We start from the raw sequence: 23,085 nt of genomic DNA on the forward strand, positions 1-23,085 counted from the left end.
CCACCTTAGGTGTACGTGGCTGGCGCCTTAGCCGGTTGAGCTATAGGCGCCGAGCCAACAGAATGTTTTGTTAATGGCACCAGTTTAGTGGAAAAGTAATTACTGATGATGAAACGAAGAATTGCTAGGATGAAGTGGATTCCTTCAGTAGGTGAAAAGGGAAAGGAATGAAGAGCATAAGTGGGGGCTATTTCTTGAGAGTGGGATTTGAGTACATGCATGAGGGAGCCTTCTGGATACTGTCTTCTGGTGGTATCTCCCTCTCACATCACCCAGTGAAATGGGAAGCCATGTCATTGACTGACAGTATGGAGGAGGAAAGTGTTGGAAATGTGAGGAAAGGAAAAAGCTGGGAAAGAGTCATATAGGAGGGTGGGCAAGTGAAGAACTAGGGAGATAATGGTTTGATTGCCAGACAACTCAGGGTCTACTTGAGATGGTGGAGATGGATTTAAAGAAAGATCAGTCTGCATATCAGTCTGCATATCTGGGACTTCTCCAGCCATGGTTAACTGTGTGGATGCGAGTACATAATACATAAAAAGTTGGATTTAACAAGGAATTGTGCTGAGCTGAGTGAATGGACAGACGTAAAAGAGAGCACCATAGTTGAGAACATGTGTAAGGAAATGGTTATAGTCATTGCTTATGAAATTTTAGATGGAAGAGAGGGAAATGAGGATTGGTTGAAAGTAATATGATCAGTATTTTGTAAGGCCTGTTGGGGTCAAAGACTTGGTGTTGAGGACAAGAAGGTGGAAGCTAGAAAGGTAGGAGGGGATTGGCAGAGAAGGGCATTTGGAATTGAGCATATGGAGAGGTTGCAGTCATGGTTAGGGATTCAACTCAGAGACCAGGCAAGGGAATAAAGGGTGGAGAGGTGTGGGGTCTTAGTAAGACCTCTCAGAATCCTGGGCTGCTTAGGATGAAGGACAAGACCACTGAAGAAGAGGATAGCAAGTAACTTAGAGGCCAGAAATCACTAAGAACCAGACTGGGAGTGAAGCCTGAGAACAATAATGAGCCAGGAGCTAATAATAAGATCTTCCAAGAAGGGCTCAGGTTGTGGACTGGCCTGGGACTGGAAGCTGACTACAGCATATGTGGACATGGGTGGCAAAGACTGGGATGGGGTTAGGAATTGGTAGGGAGGGTAGTTGGAAGCTGCAGTGAGGAGATCACCTAGCTCACGGTTCACCTCACCTAGCTGGATGTCTTAGTCCATTTGCATTGTTATGAAGGAGTACCTGAGGCTGGGTAGTTTATAGAGAAAGGAGGTTTATTTGGCTCATGGTTCTGTAGCCTACAAGAAGCATAGTGTTAGCATCTGCTTCTGTTGAAGGCTTCAGGAAGCTTCCAGTCATGGCTGAAGGCAGAGATAAACTGGTGTGTAGAAATCACATGGTGAGAAGTAAGAGAGGGAATGAGAAAGGGGAGGGGGCACCAAGCTCTGTTTAATAACCAGTTCTCCAGAGAGAAATTTGGGGGGATCTGCTCCCCATGATATAAATGCCTCCCCTTACGCCACATTAGGGATCATATTTTAGCATGGAGGTGACGGATACCCGAATTTTATCACCGGTAGTGCTTTGAAGGCTTTGCAGCCACCTTAGAGGCCTGCCGGGGAAGCATGTCCTTAGGAGAGCCCTGCAACTCAATTAGTGCCTTTCAGCCTATTTTTCATTGTCATCCTTGCTTTTGCTTTTGGTCCATAGCAAAATCAGGGATTATTCGATATAGGACATTGGAAATTCTGTTTTCCAGTCATCATCTTTCTTACCAGGTAGAGCCAGTTCTGGGACTGAGGAAAACAGAATCCTTTGCTAGTTTTTCCCATGGTCATAAAGAGAAAACAAGAGCAAGCATGCAGTGCTGCTTCCGCTAAGCCTGCAGTTGTTGGGCTATGGTTTCTTTATGCAAAGAGAAGTCAGTAACGTCATGAAGAAATGCTAAATACCTCAGTCTTGAAAAGCTTTTTTTGCTCTATAATCTGCTTGTAAACTTATAATAGTCAAGAGTATGGAAGATAAAAGGAGGGAGAGATTGTCACAAACTTAGAATTTGAAGGTCTGTTTATCAAACTCTTGTCTTCTTGGAGATCAGAAAGCAAATATTGTGTGGTGTGTCTCGACCACTTGCAAGCACTTGTTTATATGCATATGAAATGATCCTTTTGGACACAATTGTGTATTATGTACAAAATGCTTGCTGTTATGAGAGATGGGAACTTTATTGTGCTCCAGTTCCTTACACCAGGAGAACACAAATTGATACAATGTAAGGAAGGTCCTCCTACTGTAGGAGACCAAAATGGCTACGTAGGGGTCAGACTTTGTGGAAGAGGCAAGATTTGAACTGGGCCTTCAAGGAAGGCCCACCCTCCCTCGTTGTCAGGGAGAGGGTTCTAAGTAGCAATATCAAAGGCCATGGATCATTTGGTTCTTTAGGGAACAGGAGAATATATAAGTTTGACTAGAACTGAAGATTTACTTCTAAGTAATCACCTAAAATGACCTCAGCTTTAGCATAGTCTGTTATCTACCTGTTATTGATCAAGGCCACCCTTTACTGTGATTTGCTGGAGACTCTTGTTTCAAAAGGTTTCATTTACCCAAATTGTACAGCCATCAATAACTCATTTCCCCTCTGAATTACTCATTTACTAATTTACGTGAAAGAATCACCATTCTTAGGCTGGCATGATATAATTCCAGGCACAAGCAAGGAAAGTTATGCTTGTATTTTTAGCTTTTGTGTGGGTCATTGCACAGTTTTTATATTGACTCTGAAATATTGAGTATAGTTTCACTAACTACCTATAGACAAGACCTCTAGAGGTATGGGACTCCAGGTGGGAAATCATTTCTCTGGTTACCTTTTGAAAAAGGGAATGGGAGTAACACTGGCATTTTTAGAATAGGAATTAGGAGGGACCAGAGATAAGGGTTGTATTGGTGGCACAGGATGAGAGATGCACTGGGAGGAAAACCCACCAGGCTGTGTGGCTGCCTGTGTGGAAGGCTAAGAAGCTAAGAGAACTTGGGGATGATGGATATGCTACTCTGGACTAAGAATGGTAAAATGGACTTATGGGGAAACCAGGAGCCAAATCTCAGTGATGAGATTAGGCTCAGAGCTAAGGGGGCCAGTGAAGAGCCAGAGAGACACATCTGTGTTGTTGTCATATTCAAGCTCCTCTCTCTCCATGTAGTAGCTACATTCTGTGACATCAGGAAGACCTGTGAACCCAGTATCCAATTATATCTCATGTCTCAGGATCATCTGTGGCTTTTACCCTCTTGCCACATATGCATATGCCTTGGCCTATCTCTGTTCTGCCTTTGGGCATGGTGTCATATGGCTGTGCCACCCCTGCTCCTGCCCCAGTCTTAGGGATCTTCTTACAACCTCTATTAGGTTTTACCCAATGACCTAGCCCTATTGACTATGCCTGTCCTTTGCCTGGCTTGGGTGTGTTTGTCTAAATCCTAGGGAATATTTTTATTCAGAGGAACAATAGAACCTTGTTACTAGCTCCATCACGCAGCCTTTTTAAGCCAGGAATTTGTTGTGATAGCATTTTTTGTCACTGGCATTTTAGAGATAGCCATGTAAAAACAGTGACTTGTTGCTGTGGCTCATGCCTGTAATCCCAGCACTCTGGGAGACCGAGGCAGGTGGATTGCCTAACCTCACAGGTTTGAGACCAGCCCTAGCAACAGTGAGACCCCATCTCTACTAAAAATAGAAAAAACTGAGGCAAGAGGATTGCTTGAGTCCAAGAGTTGGAGGTTACTGTGAGCTATGACACCACGGCACTTGACCCAGCGTGAAAGCTTGAGACTCTGTCTCAAACAAAACAAAACAAACAACAACAAATAAAACAGTGACTTGTGAATGGAGACCAGCAGAAAGATTCATGGCCAGATGTACTATAGACAAAGAGATAAGACACAGTGTATGCTTGTTAACACATACTGTCTTCTTGAACAGTATACATTTATGCAGCTGACCACATACAGTTTTTTTTTTTTGAACTGGGATTTTTTTCTGATCAAATAGAAAGCCCCTCCCCACTATTGCTTATGTGCAGAGACACCTCAGTCCAGTATATATATCAGAGAATGAGCAGGGTCCAACACATGAGAGTTTATGTTTCCTTTGGCTATATTATAATTCCTTGGTTCCTTCTCTCTTTGTATTCAGATCGATCCTATGTTTCAGAAGACTGCAGCTTCATTTGATGAATGTAGCACAGCAGGGGTATTTCTCTCTACCATCCACTGCCATGACTATAGAAGTGAGCTGCTTTTTCCTTCTGATGTCAAGACTCTCCCCACTGGAGAACCTCTTGAGTTGCCAGATTTAGGCTGGGTAGAAATGACAGATTTAAAAGGTAAGTAGAGGCTGGGCTTGGTGGCTCATGACCATGATCCTAGCACTTTGGGAGGCTAAGGCAAGGGAATTGCTTGACCCCAGGAATTTGAGGCTGGCTTCGGCATTAGTGAGACTCTCTCTCTACCAAAAAATAAAAAAAATTAGCCTAGTGCCACTGTACACCTGTAGTCCCAGCTCCTTGGGAGAACGAGGCAGGAGGGGTGCTTGAGCTCAGGAGTTTGAGTTGGTAGTTAGCTATGATGATGATACTGCACCGTAGCCCTGGCAACAGAGCAAGACCCTTTCTCCAAAAAATATCTAAATAAATAAAAAGTAAGTACCCAAATAATGCCTTTCACCAGAGCATTTAGGCATTGGAGAAGTTTCTGTGTAAAACCATGGCATGTAATAAAACCATCTTACTCTTAAATGTTGCTTAAATTACTCAGAAGTTTCCTTTGGAATACCAAATTGGGTATCCTTTTAGGAGTGCCTAGCAATCCACTAACTTTTCTCTTCTCTACAGCATGGAGTTTAAAACAGTAAACCAAATGCCTGTCGTGGTAGCACTCTGGGAGGCTGAGGCAGGTGGATTGTTTGAGCTCATGAGGTTGAGACTAGACTGAGCAAGATCGAGACCCTGTCTCTAAAAATAACTAGGCGTTTTGGCTGGTGCCTGTGGTACCAGCTATTCAGGAGGCTGAGGCAAGAGAATTGCTTGAGCCCAAGAATTTAAAGTGGTTGTGAGCTATGATACCATGATACTCTTACCAAGGGTGACAAAAGTGAGACTCTTGTCTTTAAAAAAAAAAATACCTATAAACCATTGCCTCTTGATCTATATGTGCCATATACTTTAGGTGCCTGCTGTTTGCAGTCAGCTCTCACTGTCAGGGCTCATCCTGGAGTGTCAGAGTTTGGACTTGGGAAGGGGACCTTTATCTAGCCATAGAGGCCTTATTCTTCTTTGTTACCCAATCTAGGGGTTGTAAAAAGAAGAGGGCTTTGTGAATTGTTTTGAGACTCCTCTCTGGCAGTCTATGAACTGACTTGGCCTATTATCAGTCCCCTATACTGGCTTGGCAAAGATTTTAACATCCTTCCCATCCTACCTCTTCACCCTCTATTGGAAGATCATCTCAGGATGTTGTGACAAGGTACAGGCAGGTGAAGGCTGGGTACATGCAGTGCAATAGTTATACTTGTGTGTAATCATTTTTATGTGTTGAATGAAATTGATTCTCCCCCTCTAGGGCTATATAAGTGTGAAGGGACCCATTCTTATCCATTATATTCTTGCCTAAATTTTGCTTAGCACAACTGTTTTGTGCTAACATTTTATTTTCCAAGTTTATACTCTCAGTGGGGGCTCTAGTCCTCCGAAAAGTAAGCTCTAGTTAGTTTATTTTGGGACTAAAAATAAGTACCATTATATGCTTATATACTTAGTGTATTTTTTTTTCACATCAGATCCGTAATGTGCCAACATTATAACAAGATTTAAGGGAGGCACAACTGACAAAAATGCTTGGAAACCAGTCATCAGGCTTATAAACTTCAAAAAGATCTACTTAAAGGGCAAAGGCAGTGGCTCACCCCTGCTATGACACTATGGCCCTCTACCAAGGGTGACAAAGAGTGGGACTCTTGTCTCAAAAAAAAAAGATCTATTTAGTGTACCTTTAAAAGGAAGGGATTTTGATTTCCCAATTATAGCATAGAGCACAGAGTTCATTTCACAAATCAACTGTCGTGTTCAGGTTTCTCTCCCTATTATTTTACTCATTTGTGGATTGACAATGCTTTAGACTAACCCCAGTGTGGATGTTGCCTGTTCCTCTCCCTGGAGAATTTAACACACAGATGTTGGCTGGCAGCCATACTAGAGCCTCTACTGGAGAACAGTGAGGTGACTGTTTGCCTCTCTTCTCTATTGTGCCCATTGATGTTGTTTTATAAGGAATGAGGAACATATTTGACCTATCTCCAATCTCTCTTTGAATTCTTGCTGTCCTCTCCAGGGCCCTTGCAGCAGTGTGCAGAAGATCGCCAGATCTGCCCTTCCCTGGCTGGATTCCAGTTTACTAAGTGGGACAGTGAAACACATAATGAGGTATGGTCAACTTCTGGACTTATAAGGGCTCTGGGCACTTCTCCAGTGGCTTGTGGTTTCAGTTAGATGGCCCAAGATTAGTTCTGCCCAATGGGAACCAAAACAGTGGCATCATTTTTATTTAGCCAGGAGTACAGAAAATATTTCCTTTGGCACTTTTGTAGGGATAAAAACCTGGGGTGGAGAGTGGGAGGGATTGTGACCCCCAGCAGGACTGCTACATAGCTAAATGAGTTCTCTCTTCTGCTTCTCTAGGGTGAGATGGCCCTGCCATTAATGGGTGAACTTTTCTTGTTAGATTTACTCTTGAATGTGATTATCTCAGAAGCCTCTGATTTCTTAGGCTGCTATCAAGCTTGAGGAATTTCCTGCTCTTTGGAGTTGAGTCCCTTGGCACTGAGTTTCCTGAGAATTGTCACGTGTAGAGCTTTCCTCTGTGTATTTTTAGCATAGGCCCCTTTAGCCTGCTTACTACAACTTCAAAAATAAATGGTCTCCATGGAAAACTGTTTTCTTTAAACATGTAGTTAATGGATGAAGATTCCTGTTTCATGTTTTACAAAATGTACCTGACAACAATACAGCTTCATCCTGTGCTGCACAATATAAACTTCCTTAGCACTATCATGAGAACTCTGGCTCCAGCGGGCAGGGGGAGGGGAAGGGTGGTATGGAGGAAGGAGAGTGCTGGAAACTGGTTTTTAAGGGTGAGAAGGCTGCCCCTCCAATGGTGAACTGAGGTGTTATAGGAAACAGAACGAAAGAACCCTCTTTTGTCCCTCTAGTCTGTGTCAGCCCTAGTGGACAAGTTTAAGAAGAATGACCAGGTATTTGACATCAATGCCGAGATTGAGGAGAGTGACTGTGAGGACTTGCCTGAGGGCCCCCTGGAGGATGACTTTGATGCCAATGATGAAGCTGACCACCCTGAAGCTGGGGATCATGAGGAGTTCAGGAGCTGGAAGGAGCCCTGCCAGGTTCAAAGCTCCCAGTAAGGCTCTCAGGGTCACAGAAAATGTTTCCATAGGAGTTTTTTAAATCCATTTTTAACAGTTTTCCTGCTGGGGGTGATATAGTTTCATCTCTGATTGGCTGGGTTGGTGTGCTTTATTGTACACTTCAGCTAAGCCCTTTTGCATCACAGGAATCACACTTGGCATCGGATGTTGGCTTGTCACTTTGGTTATAAAACTGACACTACAGGAGTTTATAAGGATGAAAGAACTGTAAAGTGCTAGACCAAAGTACCTGGGATCTAGCAGCTACTTTAGTGGGGCCTATTGTTACCACATGCATTTTGGTAGCAGAGCATGCTCCCTTTCTACATTCTGTGTGTAGTCTGGCTTTTGGTGATATCACTGCATGTCAATTACATATATAGACAGATAGAGGCTTATGTTTTGCTTATAGAAAAAAGTGACCTGAAGCATAAGCAAAGAGGGGGACTAGGCAGTGTTGGGTTACTAGATAGGCAGACTGGAGAATATCAAAGCAAGGAAAACTAACCTATCTCATTTGTAACCTGAGGACTGCCTGCAGTGAGCTTTGGATGGCAGGCTTTAGTGCAGACCCCCTGAGAGTATCAGGGGTAGAAGAGGCCAGGTGATTGCATCATGTGTCCAGGATTGAAAACCACTGTTCTTTACTGAAAGGTCTTCAAGGGCCTTGAGTTCAAGGTAGAGTGGGAAGAATACTGAATGGTAAATACCAGTATTACGTGGGATACCCCATGTTATTGGTTCCTAAATGGCAGCACTTTGACAACTGTGTGCAATGTAAGAGTGGAGCTCTCTGTGCACATACACTAAGACTCATCTGCCAAAGGGGGCCAAGTGTTTTCTAGCTGACCCTTCTGTGATATATGTGTGCTTTTATAGTGTGCTCACTGTGTTTAAAGACCTAGTCAGAGGTGAGGGCCCAGAGCACAGCCTACTATGTTTACGTGAGAATGAAGCATTCTGCATGCTGGCTGACATGCTAGGAGCCCAGCCAGAGGAGACCTTTAACTTGCTAGACTGAAACAGGGCTGAAATGAAGGAGAAGCTCTGTGATATTGAGGGGGTAGGAACAAAAGAAATAAAGAGTCCCCTGGAGAGGATGGTAGAAGTTTGATGGAGGGGGCAGGCCTTCAGAATGGATCAACTGTGGGTTAGTTTAGCCATTTAGTAGCCAGAAGTGATAGGGTGCCTGCCACACAGCATTGTGTGTTGAAATAATTATTGAACGAATGGCATTCAGGAAACCTACAGACCTTCTGTTCAGACCGTGTAGACAGACTCTTGGGAATGGGAGCCAAGCTCTTCATACCTTTGCCTATAAAGTCCCAGCCTAACTGCCAAAATTATAACAAAAGAATAGCCATGGGAATTGAGTGGGGATGCTGTTGAAACCATCTTATGGAGTTCATAATGTAGTACATTTGTTAGTGACAGAGGCCAGATATCAAGTTCTGTTATAACACTAGGACTTACAGACTAGATATGTGATTTTTTTTTGAGCCAGAACCTCAAGCTGTCGCCCTGGGCAAAGTGCCATGACATCACAGCTCACAGCAACCTCCAACTCCTGGGCTCTAGGGAGTCTCCCGCCTCTGCCTCCCAAGTAGCTGGGACTACAGGCACCTGCCACAACACCTGGCTATTTTTGGTTGCAGTTGTCATTGTTGTTTAGCAGGTCCAGGCTAGACTCCAACCTGTCAGCCTCAGTGTATGTGGCTGGCGCCCTAGCCGCCAGAGCCACAGGTGCCAAGCCAAAATGTGATTTTTTTTTTAAGTATATTTCAATTTTTTAAGTTAAGTTTTTTTGTTTTTTGTTTTTTTTTTGAGACAGAGTGTCACTATGTCATCCTTGGTAGAGTGTTGAGGCATCACAGCTCATAGCAACCTTAAACTCATGAATGTAAGTGATCCTCTTGCCTCAGCCTCCTAAGTAGCTGGGACTACAGGCACCTGCCACAACACCTGGCTATTTTTGGTTGCAGTTGTCATTGTTGTTTAGCAGGTCCAGGCTAGACTCCAACCTGTCAGCCTCAGTGTATGTGGCTGGTGCCCTACTCACTACAGGCACCAAGCCTTAAGCTTTAGTAGCAATAAATATATAAATATCATTTGCTGCTTTTATTTTTTAAAGATTCTGCAGATAAAGGCAAAGTCCTCGTTTTAAAGGTTTTTTTACTTATTCTAAAAGAGAATTTATTTATTTATTTTGAGACAGAGCCTCAAGATGTCACCTTGGTTAGAGAGCTGTGGCGTCACAGCTCACAGCAACATCCAACTCCTGGGCTCAAGTGATTCTCTTGCCTCAGCCTCTTAAGTAGCTAGGACTACAGGCGCCTGCCACAACACCTGGCTATTTTTTGGTTATAGTTGTCATTGTTGTTTGGCAGGCCCAGGCTGGATTCAAACCCGCCAGCGGTGGTGCATGTGGCTGGCACCTTAGCCGCTTGAGCTACAGGTGCCAAGCCAAGAGAATTTATATATGGCTCAATACTAATATAAAGCCACTCTGAAGTCCTTGTTACCTTTTCCTTTAGAGGGCAGAGCAGCAGCTTTCTCACATTGGAGTCTTTTAGGAGAAGTCTTGTGTGTGGAAACACACTGAGGCTGGGATTCAAAGAGTCAAGTCTAATTCCTAGCCCTGGCAGTTTTCTGGCTCTGTAGTCTTACATAAAAACTTAATTTCTCTGTACCTCTGTTGTCTTAGCTATCAAATGGGTAAACTAGGATTTTTGAAGCAATTTGAAACTTCCAAAGCACTTGTGTAAATATGATTATATTATAAAATTAAGAGAAGCAAAAGCCCTTAAGAAAAACTACAAGATTGTTAATTATGAAGTATTTGTGGCTGGGTGTGGTGGCTCATGCCTGTAATCCCAGCACTTGGGAGGCCAAGGCAGGTGGATTGCCTGAGCTGACGAGTTCAAGACCAGCCTGAGCCAGAGTGTGACCTCGTCTCAAAAGAAAAAAAAGAAAGAAATAGCCGAGCATTGTGGCAGGTGCCTGTAGTCCCAGCTACTTGGGAGACTGAGGCAAGAGAATGGCTTAAGCTCAAGAGTTGGAGGTTGCTGTGAGCTGTGACACCATAGCACTCTACTGAGGATGACAAAGTAAGACTATGTCTCAAAAAAAAAAAAAAGTTTCTTTGACATGGTCTTTTTAAAACAACAAAAATGTAAAGGCTCGGCGCCTATGGCTCAAGCAGCTAAGGTACCAGCCACATACATCTAAGCTGATGAGTTCGAATCCAGCCCAGGTCCTCCAAACAACAATGATGGCTGCAACTAAAAAATAGCTGGGTGTTGTGGCGGGTGCCTGTAGTCCTAGCTACTTGGGAGGCAGAGGCAGGAGACTCACTTGAGCCCAGAAGTTGGAGGTTGCTGTGAGCTGTGATGCCATGGCACTCTACCCAGGGCAATAGGGTAGAGTCTCAAAAAAAAAAAAAAAAAAAGTGAAGTATTTATATTGGACTTCCACTTCATAGTGCTGCTCATTTGTGGAGAAGTGGGTAGGTAGAGTCTTCAGTGACATCATATGCTCCTTTTATGTAAATAACATGATTGGAATATATGTAGAGAGTACACATGCAAACATAATTTCATGTGTGTTACAGGGAGGAAATAATTTCTCTTGGAGACAGAGATATTAGGACCATGTGCCCTCTTCTCTCCATGAAACCTGGAGAATATTCCTATTTCAGTCCCCGGACTATGTCGATGTGGGCTGGCCCAGATCACTGGCGCTTTAGGCCTCGACGCAAACGTACGTACTTCTAGATGGAACTTTAAGGAAAGAATAGTGTGGATGATTAGCCAGTCAGCAGTTAGCTAAGGAAGGGATGTGCCAGTTGTGGCTCTGTTGCTGCTCCTGAAAAGCTGAAGAAGCACCTAGTGGCTCATGCCTGTAATCCTAACGCTCTGGGAGGCCAAGGTAGGTGGATCCCTTGAGCTTAGGAGTTCAAGACTAGCCTGAGCAAGAATGAGACCTCATCTCTAAAAAATAGCTGGGTCTTATGGTGGGCATCTGTAGTCCCAGCTACTTGGGAGGCTGAGGCAAGAGAATCGCTTGAACCCAAAGAGTTTGAGGTTGCTGTGAGCTGTAACATCATGGCACTCTACTGGGGGCAAGAAAGTGAAACTCTGTCCCCCCCCCCCCCAAAAAAAAACCATACAGATGAGCTAGCCTCCTGGTTGGACAATTAGTTGGCCTGACCTGGGGTGAAGGGTCAGTTAAAATCAAGACTTCTGGATGGGAAGAGTAAGTACCTAGAATCAGGAGAACTGGCCTTACAGCCTCATACTGTCCCCTAGTATCTGCATGAGTTTGTACAAGGGCCCTAGGTGGGAATGACCAATGGGCTTTAGAGGACACGTAGTAGTTATTGCAGAACCCAGAGGGGCTGTGCCAGCATTTCATATTTTGCATTCTGTCTTTGAAAGGAAGGAATTAGCATGTTTTTGAAAAACATAAAAAATTATAAATTTAGAACAGAAATGAGGTATATGATTTAGTGTTCCTGCTCCTGTTGCGATGCTCAGACACAAATGCTACCTTGTTGATAGGGCTATCTATAGATCTTGTGAGATAAGTAAATAATTTCGACCACAAAGGTGAACAATGTTGACATCTATGTTCCTTTCTGCAGAAGATGCTCCTTCCCAATCAGAGAACAAAAAGAAGACTACAAAGAAAGATTTTGAAATTGATTTTGAAGATGATATTGACTTTGATGTATGTTTTCGGAAAACAAAGGTCTGTGCTGGATTTATTAGTATTGTGCTTTCTTATATTACTCTTTGTACTTCTTTTTTCCTTTCACCTGTTTTTTTTCTTTAAGAGACAGTGCCTAACTCTATCACCCAGACTTGAGTGCAGTGGTGTCATCATAGCTCACTGCAGCCTCAAATGCCTATGCACATATGATCCTCCTGCTCAGCCTCCCGAGTAGCTGGGACTATAAGTGTGTGCATCAGCACACCTGGATAATTTTTCTATATTTTGTAGAGATGTGGTCTCACTGTGTTGCTCAGGCTGATCTCAACTTCTGGGCTCAAGTGATCTTCCGCTTTGGTTTCCCTAAGTGCCAGGATCATAGGCTTGAGCCACTGCACCTGGCCTGACTTTAAAAAAATGTATTATAAATTTAACTCTTAGAGTAAATGGATGGTTTCATTCTTCCTCATACCCTAAAGACACCATTGAAAAATAGTACCAAAACTCAGTGGCAGAAAGAATCAAATTTAGAGTAAGGAGAAATCACTTTTTTACACAGAACTGTGGAACTCTGATCCAAACCCAAACTCCTTTATTTTATTTTATTTTATTTTTTGAGACAGAGTCTCACTATGTCGCCTGTGCTGTGGCATCACAGCTCACAGCAACCTCCAACTCTTGGGCTTAAGTGATTTTCTTGCTTCAGCCTCCAAAGTGGCTGAGACCACAGGCGCCTACCACAGCACCTGGCCACTTTTTGGTTGCAGTTGTCATTGTTGTTTGGCAGGCCCAGGCTGGGTTTGAACCTGCCAGCTTCGGTCTATGTGGCTGGTGCCCTAGCCACTGAGCTATAGGCAACAAGCCAAACCCAAACTCCTTTAAGAAAAAAAAAAATGTTTTGTGCTGGGCGCTGTGGCTCACACTCGTAATCCTAGCACTCTAGGAAACCATGGCTGGTGGATTGCTTGACCTCATGAGTTCGAGACCAGCCTGAGCAAGACCGAGACCCTGTCTCTAAAAATAGCTGGGCATTGCAGCAGGTGCCTGTAGTCCCAGCTACTCAGAAGGCTAAGGCAAGAGAATTGCTTGAACCCAGGAAGTTGAGGTTACTGTGAGCTATGACATCACGGCACTCTACCAAGGGCAACAAAGTGAGATTCTGTCTCAAAAAAAAAAAAGGACAGTGCCTGTGGCTCAAAGGAGTAGGACGCTGGCCCCACCCAAAAACTGCGCCAAAAAAAAACCAGTTTTGACCATTGATGTTAAAGATGCCTAAAACACACACACATACATGTAAAGTATATATAGATTTATGTATGTATATCTAAAAAATGCATATATATATTATATATTTTTTTTCCTTAAATTAATAGGCTGCTACTGTTCTGGCCAAGTCCACTTTGGAGAACCAGAATTGGAAAGCCACCACTCTTCCTACAGATTTCCACTATGTTGTCGATACTCTCGTCCAGCTTCATCTCAAACCAGGCACCAGGGTAAGTCTGTTTTTTGGTTCCTTTAAACAGTTCTTGTTCCCAGTCCTCCTGACAGCATACCAGGTATTGAGTAGCTGGTAGTATGTATGACTGCTAGGTATTGTATGCTATAAGAAAGAAAAACATGTGAGGAGGGATATATGTTAGTTAATATATGTGGCAGACATGTGAATTTGTAAGCTAATATATCTGGCAATACAGAAGATCAGATGGGTAAGGCAGAGGAAGCTAAAGGGAAAAGCTTATAGGATAGATGCGAACTAAAGAGTCAGAAATACCTTACCTGGTTAAAATGCTAGACACCATGTTGGAATGCATTGAGGGTAAGTGTAAAGTCCTTTGATAAAGCTTAAAATTTTTTTAGTTATTTCTTAATTCTCTCACTTTCTCACTGAATTTGTGGATTTACTCATCAGGTAGTTTATATAGTCCACAAATTCCTTGCTCATGATCCAAGTTTAGAAGTGAGCCACAGCAACATGTGGGGGTCACATTTTTAGGAAGTCCTGGTTTGCTACACAATCTTCCAAGGGTCCTTCAAAGGCTGTTATATAGAGTGCTCTAGAGCACCTTATGTTGTGTTTTACTTCATTTGTTTGGGCCTTTTGTGGTGCATGTTGCAAGGTTACCAAATATTGTGTATATCTAAGCACTAGTAGCAAGTGCATGTTGCCAGGGTAACCAGACATTGTTTCATGCTGAGTTCCATTTCTTGTGGATCCTCTGCTTATTTACACTCTTGGTTGTGGTACTCTTGTTGTGTCAAGCATATGAACAATTTATAATTTCCTCTTCTTTATTTTGCCCACTTTTTCCACAAAAAATTAATGATATGTACATATTTCCCTGAATTCACTGATACTTGGCATTCTATTTTTATAAACCAACCTAGATACATTTTTCTTTCTAGTCAATATTATCCACTTAATAGAAATACCCTTACAAACACAAAGAAGCAAAGTTGCAACAGTTGTGGAAACTATAGCTATGGTCAATATTGGTTAGATTCTAGTAGCAGTCGTCATAGTATAGGTAGTCAGAGTACAGGCCCTGAGGTGGAATAGCGGAAGAAGGCCAAATGAAGGCAAGTGGTAGAACACTTCTGTCAACCTTTGCTCAGCCCCAGGATGAGCTGCTGTCTGTGGCCACAAGGCACTCTCTCTTCCTTCCAGCTCTTATGAACCTTTCAGTAATGTGGCCTGCATGGTAATTTGCATATCCACATGCGAAGGTCCTAGAAGAAAGTCATTAGATCATTACTTTCTAGGGCCTGCTTATTTTTGTTTTTTTTTTTCATAATTATTTCTTATCGAGGAAAGAACTAGTGCTTGTTCTTATCCACAAAAATAAATTTTCCTGTGTGTAGTAGGGCAGCCAGGCACCAGGAGCTTGAGAGCCCTTATTCTTCCAGCAGAGCTACATGGGGAACATGACTACAGACATACCTTGTTTTATTGTGCTTCATTTACCGTACTTCACGGATACCGTGGTTTGTTTTTGTTTGTTTGCTTGGTTTTTGTTTTTGTTTTTTGAGACAGTCTCAAAATGTTGCCCTTGGTAGAGTACTGTGGTGTCACAGCTCACAGCAACCTCCAACTCTTGGGCTTAAGTGATTTTCTTGCCTCAAGCCTCCCGCTGAGCTACAGACACCAAGCCACACATGCCGTGTTTTTTTACAAATTGAATGTTTGTGGCAAGTCTTTGTTGAACAAGTCTAACAATGTGCCATTTTTCCAAGTCACTTCATGTTTGTGTCACATTTTGGTAATTCTCACGATATTTCAAACATTTTCAGTGATCCTATATCTGTTATAGTGATCAGTGACATTTGGTATTATATCTGTTATGAAGTGCCACAGCCTGTGCTGATATAAGGGTATGAACTTAATATTTTGTGCTCTGACTGTTCCACCAACAGGCCTTTTCCCTCTTGAGATACAGTGTTAAAATTAGGCCAGTTAATGATCCCACATTGGCCTCTAAGTGGATGTGGGCAGAGTCTATTGAAAACATCGTGGAAAGGATTCACCATTCTAAAGGCTATTAAGAATATTCCTGATTCATCTCAAATGGCTAAGATGCCACCTGCATACACCAGAGCTTGCAGGTTCAAATCTAGCCCGGGCCTGCCAAACGACAATGACAACTACAACCTAAAAATAGCCAGGCATTGTGGTAGGCACCTGTAGTCCCAGCTACCTGGGAGGTGGAGGCGGGAGACTCGCTTGAGCCCAGGAGTTGGAGGTTGCTATGAGCTGTGATGCCACGGCACTCTACCCAGGGGGACAGCTTGAGGCTCTGTCTCAAAAAAAAAAAAAAAATTTCAGTGAAAGAAGTGACCGCAGGCATAGAGGAAATAGCAAGAGGACTAGAATGAGAAGTAAAGCCATCTTCAGGGAGACTGAATTACTACAATGTCATGATCAAACAAGAACAGACAAGGAGTTGCTTTTTCTGAATGTGCAAAGAAAGTATTTTTTTGAGATGGAATCTACTTCTGGTAAAGATGCTGTGACCATTATTAAAATAACAACAAAGGATTTAAAGTATTAAGTAAACTTAGTTGATAAAGCAGTATCAGGGTTTGAGAGGATTGACTTCAAAAGTTCTGTGGGTAGGTTCAGCCCCTGTGGCTCAAGCAGCTAAGGCTCCAGCCCCATACACCTGAGCTTGCATATCTGAATCCAGCCCGGGCCTACCAAACAACAATGACATCTGCAACCAAACAATAGCTGGGTGTTGTGGCGGGCACCCGTAGTCCCAGCTACTTGGGAGGCGGAGTTAGGAGAATTGCTTGAGCCCAAGAGTTGGAGGTTGCTGTGAGCTGTGATGCCATGGTACTCTACCCAGGGCGACAGCTTGAAGCTCTGTCTCAAAAAAAAGAAAGAAAGAAAAGTTCTCTGGGTAAAATGCTATCAAACAATGTTAAAAGCTACCGAGAAATCTTTTGTGAAAGGAAAAGTCAAGGAATGTGGAAACTTTGTTGTCTTATTTCAAGAAATTGTCACAGCCACCCCAATCTTCAGTAACCCCACCCTGTTTAGTCAAGATCCAAGCAAGACCCTCCACTAGCAAAAAGATTATGACTTGCTGAAGGCTAAGATAATTGTTGGTATTTTTTTAGCAATAAAGTGGTTTTAATTTGTACATTGTTTTTTAGATCTGTATTGTGTACTTAATAAACAACAGCATAGTATAAGCCAAAAAATACTTGCAATACACTTTATTGGAATATATGCTTTATTCTGGTGGTCCAGAGCCATACTCTCAGTGTCACTGAGGTATGCCTGTATGAAACACTGGGTATTTGGCTAGGGACTATTGAAAGTGTGCCCAGAGGAGAGTATTCTAAGTGGAGAGGGATTTAGAAGTTGTGTCATGTGAGGAAATAGTAGAAGAAAATGGGGCATTTCTTAACTCAGTAAATATTTGTTGTTCAATGTTAATTTTGAAGCATTATAAACACATGGTGAGTTTTTATAATACAGAATTTTATTAAAATATTTAGTGTATTCTTGGAAATTGTACACCCCTCCAACTATATTTTCCTCTACTTTAAAGACACTCATGTCAGGTAAATCACTGATCTGAGGTCCTACAAATATTTGAAGGGCAGTGTTCAACAGGCATTCCCAAAAGAGGAGGCAGAGTTGTTTTGCTAGGTTCTGGAAGGAGGAAGCAGGAAGATGACCTATGAATGTAATTAGAGAAACAGCTAGATGTTTCACCTATTGCTATGTAGGTAATAGTTGTTAGGGCCCTTTTAACTGTAAAATTGTGTAATTCTAGGAGAATATTTGGCATAGGAACTAAGATTTCTTTTTTCCAACCTGGATCAGTACCTGCTTTTCTTATCTCTAAATTTCTTTCACTATAATTTTTGGTAGTTAAATGCTCATTAAATTTTCTATTTTCTTTTCTTTTTTTTTTTTTTTTTTTTAAGGCAGACTCTGCTGTTGCCTGGGTTAGAGTGCAGTGATACCATCATTTCTCACTACCACCTCAAATCCCTATGCTCAGGTTATCCTCCTGCCTCAGCCTCCTGAGTAGCTGGGACTATAGTTGCCTGCCACACCCAGCTAACTTATTGTATTTATTGTAGAGACAAGGTCTCACTCTTGCTCAGGCTTGTCTTAAACTCCTGACCTCAGGTGATCCTCCTGCCTTGCCTCCTAGAGTGGCTAGGATTACAGCCATGATCCACTGCATCCAGCCCAGTAGCTGCTTTTCTAAAAATTGCTTTCTACATTTATTTTTTTCTTTATTCTAGTTACTTAAGATGGCCCAGAGCCAGAAGGTAGAGACTGAGCATTATGAAGAAATTGAAGACTATGATTACAACAACCCTAATGACACCTCCAACTTTTGCCCTGGACTACAGGTAAAGAGGGAGAAGAGCTCGGTCCTCTCTTTTAAGCTGATGAGTCTTTGTTCCCAGCTTCCCATCTCCCCCTTCTATATGGCAAAAGACTATAGGAAATTCCAAGTCTGCTGGGAGTTTTCTGGATGCACGGTCTGACTTCAGTACAAGGAACTGAACAGAGCTGAAGAAATAGCCCCAACCTTGGCCTGCCTTACCTCAAACTCTGCACATAGGAAGCAAGTAGCCAAAGGGGACACTGGCAGTTATGATTATTAAATTGCTTTTAACTCCTGCTTAAAGGGTCTTAGGTTAATAATAGATACCTCCCCAGTAGAGTCTGTGTCAATCAGGAAGATAACTAGAGGCATCTAGAAATTCATCCTGGCATGACTCAATTAATGAACTATCAGACGGTCTGTTCTTGCTTTGTAAATATGGAGTCATTTCTTTTTTAAATTTTTTTATTTTTATTTATTTATTTGGCCGGGGCTGGGTTTGAACCCGCCACCTCCAGCACCTTACTCTTTGAGCCACAGGTGCTGCCCAATATGGAGTCATTTCAAGGATGTTTTTAAACACCTCTAACAGCTTCATCAAAATTAAACGGCTATTCTTTGACCAGGCTGCTGGCAGTGATTATGAAGAGTCAGATGACTTATTTGTGGGACCAACACAAGAGAACGATGACAATCCTGAGGTCCAAGGATTAGACATCACAACATATGGGGAGTCAAATCTGGTAGCTGAGCCTCAGAAGGTAAGGATGAAACAGCTGAGAATAATTTTGTTTGCCTGAAATCTATTTAATTTGCCTCCTATATGAGAGTCACACCAGTAACAGGCTTATATGTTAATTCAGTGAGGCTAAGTAGCTGTGTGACTCTGAAAAGTCTAAGCCAGATTTAGTTTGTATTAAATTTATGCATTGAACATTCATCTACTTCATACTAGGTGGCAGACTTGGTGCCTTCATTAATATTTGATTCACTTGTCTCTTTTACACTGGAATTCCAGGTGAGCCTTAGTGTATTGTACTTGATCAAAAAGAAGTTAGATTTGACATGAGAGACTCTATTTTAGTGTATTCAAAGAGCTTTAACTATGGTTGAAACTGAATTTCTTTTTTATTCAAACTCTAGCCTTTATTTTTATGGTGAATTGATGGCAAATGTTCTTTTTCTTCTGCTTAGTTTTAATTTATCATATACCTATTTCAGGTGAATAAAATTGAAATTCATTATGCAAAGACTGCCAAAAAGATGGATATGAAGAAGTTGAAGCAGAGCATGTGGAGTTTGCTGACAGCAATCTCTAGAAAGGAAGCAGATGCAGAGGTAAAGGTATCTTGCTGGTTGTTTAGGTGCCCAGGATGTGAGTGGTGGCTGATGTCTACAACTGGAAGATGCTTTGATTTGGGCTATGGCTCTAATGTAGAGAAATTTGTTCAAAAATATAAAGACAACATCATGTCTCTAAGAGCGAAACAAACCAAGTACACAAACAGATTACATAAAATATGATACAAATGGCAAACTAGGGCATAAATGTGATTCAGTCTTTATACTCTTCTTTATACTGCTTTAAAACAACAGCAGTTTTAGCAATTAAGTAGTGTTTGCCAGTATTGAGTTGAAGAAAATATAGAGTACTTATTCACTGCTGGTAGAAATTAAAGCTGATATATGACCCTATGTCCCTTTTGGAAAGAAAATTATAGCAACATCTTAAGTACCGGGAAATGTTTAAATGCTTTCATCTAATAATTCTGATTTGGGGAATGTATTCTTAGTAGGAAAGTAGTGGAAAAATAATTATTATACTGTAAGATTGCCTTTCTCCTTTAGAACAAAGTAAGACCTTGATTAACTAAATCCAACTCAATGAAGTCTCAGCTAGAATCCTTCCCTCATTTTTCTGTCTCCTTTTGCTTAGGGAACGTTCTGAACTTTGCAAACTCAACCTATTCTCTTATACTTCTGCTGGCTGAAAAGTGAAAACTCACGACATTATTGAGGACCTTAATTAAGCTATGTAGTCTTGAATATTAGAGAAAGTTTCAGTCCTATTTGTATGGTTTCATTAACTAAAACAGAGTGGGATACAAGTGAAAGTGTTTAAGTGGAAAACTTCAATTTACCTTTTTTTTTTTTTTTGAGACAGAGTCTCACTTTGTTGCCCTCAGTAGACTGCTGTGGCATCACAGCTCACAGCAACCTCCAGCTCTTGGGCTTAGGTGATTATCTTTCCTCAGCCTCCCGAGTAGCTGGGACTACAGGCACCTGCCACGACGCCCAGCTATTTTTTTGTTGCAGTTTAGCTGGGGCCGGGTTTGAACCCACCACACTCGGTATATGGGGCCAGTGCCCTACCCACTGAGCCACAGGCACGGCTCCTTCAGTTTACTTTTATTTTTTATTTTTTATTTATTTATTTATTATTTTTTTTGAGACAGAGCCTCAAGCTGTCCCCCTGGGCAGAGTGCCGTGGCGTTACAGCTCACAGCAACCTCCAACTCCTGGGCTCAAGTGAGTCTCTTGCCTCCGCCTCCCAAGTAGCTGGGACCACAGGCGCCCGCCACAACGCCCGGCTATTTTTTGGTTGCAGCCGTCATTGTTGTTTGGCGGGTCCGGGCTGGGGATTCGAACCCGCCACCTTAGGTGTACGTGGCTGGCGCCTTAGCTGGTTGAGCTATAGGCGCCGAGCCCAGTTTACTTTTAAATATGAACTTTGTGCTTAACTATATAGTCTAGTTGAAGCTATAAATTGTCATGGGTTTTTTTTTTTTTTGAGACAGAGTCTCACCTTATCACCCTTGGTAGAGTGCTGTGGCGTCACAGCTTATAGCAACCTCCAACGCCTGGGCTTAGGCGATTCTTGTGCCTCAGCCTCCCAAGCAGCAGGGACCACAGGTGCCCACCACAACGCCCAGCTATTTTTTGTTGCAGTTCAGCTAGGGCCGGGTTTGAACCTGCCACCCTCGGTATATGGGGCCAGCGCCTTACTCACTGAGCCACAGGCACTGCCCTTGTCATGGCTTTTTGTTACTGGCTTTTTATTGTTGTTGTTTTCTCCAGGAGGACCTGGAAGCCTCTTTGTTATATCCCTTTTATCAGGATTCTACTGGCCATTGACATGTAAATGTCAGTGTCATAATCCAGGGCTGAGGTGTTGGGTCCTTTATAGATCCTTTTCCTTAAATAAAACAACTAAGAAATTGTTTTCATTTCATTTAGGTATAGACTTTTCTTTTATGGTAGTACAGCTTTGTAAGTTCTTGTTGCACTTTCAAAAGTAAAATAGCTCTAGGCTCAGCGCCTGTAACTCAGGTGGTTATGGCACCGTCCACATACGCTGGGGCTGGTGGGTTCGAACTTGGCCCAGACCTGCTAAACAGCAATAACAACTAAAACAAAAAATAGCCAGGCATTGTAGCGGGTGCCTGTAGTCCTAGCTACTTGGGAGGCTGAGACAAGAGAATCGCTTAAGCCCAAGAGTTAGAGTTTGCTATGAGCTGTGATGCCGCAGCACTCTACTGCGGACCACATAGTGAGACTCTAGTATCAAAATGTACAGATAATAGATGTGATTCTTTTAGGCAAACCACAGTGGAACTGGAAAAGAAGGGGCTCCAATGGAGGTGGCTGACAAGAAGATGCTCAGCGAGCTTGCAAAGGACCTGCAGAAAAGGTACATGCTGGCAGATGTGGGGGCAGGGAGGGTGTTCACCGCCTCTGCTCTGCATCCCAGCTGAGTTCAGTGAGCAATCTGTTTTATGTAATACTTGTTACAGCTTTTCTTTTTCCTATCCACATTGATAATGCACTTTTCTATGCTTGATGGCTGGAGTGCAACATGAGATTTTTTATTTCCAAATAAGAAACTAGAAAAACCTGCTTATAAAATATATCTGAAATATTGTGTTTCATTCATGTAGTCATTGTATATATATTAGTCATACTCGATGAGTGAACTTTGTTCTTAAATTTGCAGTGACCTAGCTAAATTTTTGCCCCTTTGTTTCCAGCCTGCCCACTGTCATGGCTCAGAACCTCTCTATACCTCTGGCTTTTGCCTGTCTTCTGCATTTAGCCAATGAAAAGGTAGGTAATTATGGTAAGCATAACAGTATTTGAGTGTTCCCTATTTGTATCAACTCATTTGAACTTTTTATTATATCTTCCATGGGCTACAGTAGGATATCTTAAATATAGTGACTTATACAATACCTTCAACCCAAAGGATTAACCAGGCACCTAAAAATAACTTTAAAAAAGGTCACCAGGTTTGATTAGCAATGAAAATAGTAAAGAGGACCTAAATAAGAACTATTAGATGATGCAATTGTGACTACTTAGATCCTCAATCTGAGAACATAAAATGTGCTTACTTTTCATTGAGTGTCAAAGACTTTAAGGGCTAAAGTTTGCCACTACCAAAGTCAAGATACATGGGAAACATGAGAGGAAAAAAGAGAAGAGAAATGAGGATGAAAGGAAGAGAGAGTAGTAAAATGAGGGGGCAATGGCCAGGAAAAGTGGAGCTGCCAACAGCAGTGAAGAAAGTCTTGGAAATATAGCTATTTGTCAGAAGAAAGGAGAGTCCATAGGTGCCAGGTGGATCAGTGTGGCAGGCTCCTCCTGTGCCACAGTAGCTCACAGCTGTGCAGCTGTGGGATGGTTAGTGAGAGAGGAGAGGGGGACCCACCTTCTCAGGAGCTTGACTTAGGTAGGACTACATAGGTCACCGCAGTGAGGGCAGCCAGTACAAGTCCATACATTTGGGCACTACTGGACACTTAGTGCCCTTTAGGGTCTCCAGCCAGCTGGCCCACAATGCAGACCTTGGTACTTGCAATGGAAGGAAAGCTTGTGGGTTAGGGCATTATGGCTGCTGCGTGTACCACTGCAGTAGAATGTAAGCCTGCTCTGGGATAAGCACCCAGCCCTGGAAACAGGCGCAGGCCCTGAAGTGTTTGAATGCTGAAGTGTTGTTGGAAAGGTTCATTAGATAGGATTTTTTTTTTTTTTT

At 42.5% G+C, this 23,085-nt stretch overlaps 1 protein-coding gene and 1 non-coding gene across 2 annotated transcripts in view; one reads left to right on the top strand and one right to left on the bottom strand.

The window, feature by feature from the left end:
* NCAPH (non-SMC condensin I complex subunit H) overlaps positions 1 to 23,085 on the top strand; it is a 33,397-nt gene that overhangs the window by 6,812 nt on the left and 3,500 nt on the right. Inside the window, exons 4-14 of the mRNA XM_012811023.2 lie at positions 4,207 to 4,396; positions 6,399 to 6,490; positions 7,276 to 7,481; positions 11,099 to 11,247; positions 12,131 to 12,237; positions 13,572 to 13,694; positions 17,965 to 18,075; positions 18,680 to 18,814; positions 19,275 to 19,391; positions 21,653 to 21,744; positions 22,082 to 22,157. Of these exons, the coding sequence (XP_012666477.1) occupies positions 4,207 to 4,396; positions 6,399 to 6,490; positions 7,276 to 7,481; positions 11,099 to 11,247; positions 12,131 to 12,237; positions 13,572 to 13,694; positions 17,965 to 18,075; positions 18,680 to 18,814; positions 19,275 to 19,391; positions 21,653 to 21,744; positions 22,082 to 22,157 (1,398 nt within the window). The remainder of the gene's footprint in view (positions 1 to 4,206; positions 4,397 to 6,398; positions 6,491 to 7,275; positions 7,482 to 11,098; positions 11,248 to 12,130; positions 12,238 to 13,571; positions 13,695 to 17,964; positions 18,076 to 18,679; positions 18,815 to 19,274; positions 19,392 to 21,652; positions 21,745 to 22,081; positions 22,158 to 23,085) is intronic.
* Positions 5,842 to 5,944, bottom strand: LOC111728303. Its single transcript, XR_002775641.1, has one exon. It is a non-coding gene; the product is annotated as a small nucleolar RNA U13 (small nucleolar RNA).

Source organism: Otolemur garnettii, unplaced genomic scaffold, assembly GCF_000181295.1.
Source record: "Otolemur garnettii isolate 467f Iridium unplaced genomic scaffold, OtoGar3 scaffold00148, whole genome shotgun sequence".
In the NCBI taxonomy this organism is placed as follows: Eukaryota; Metazoa; Chordata; class Mammalia; order Primates; family Galagidae; genus Otolemur; species Otolemur garnettii.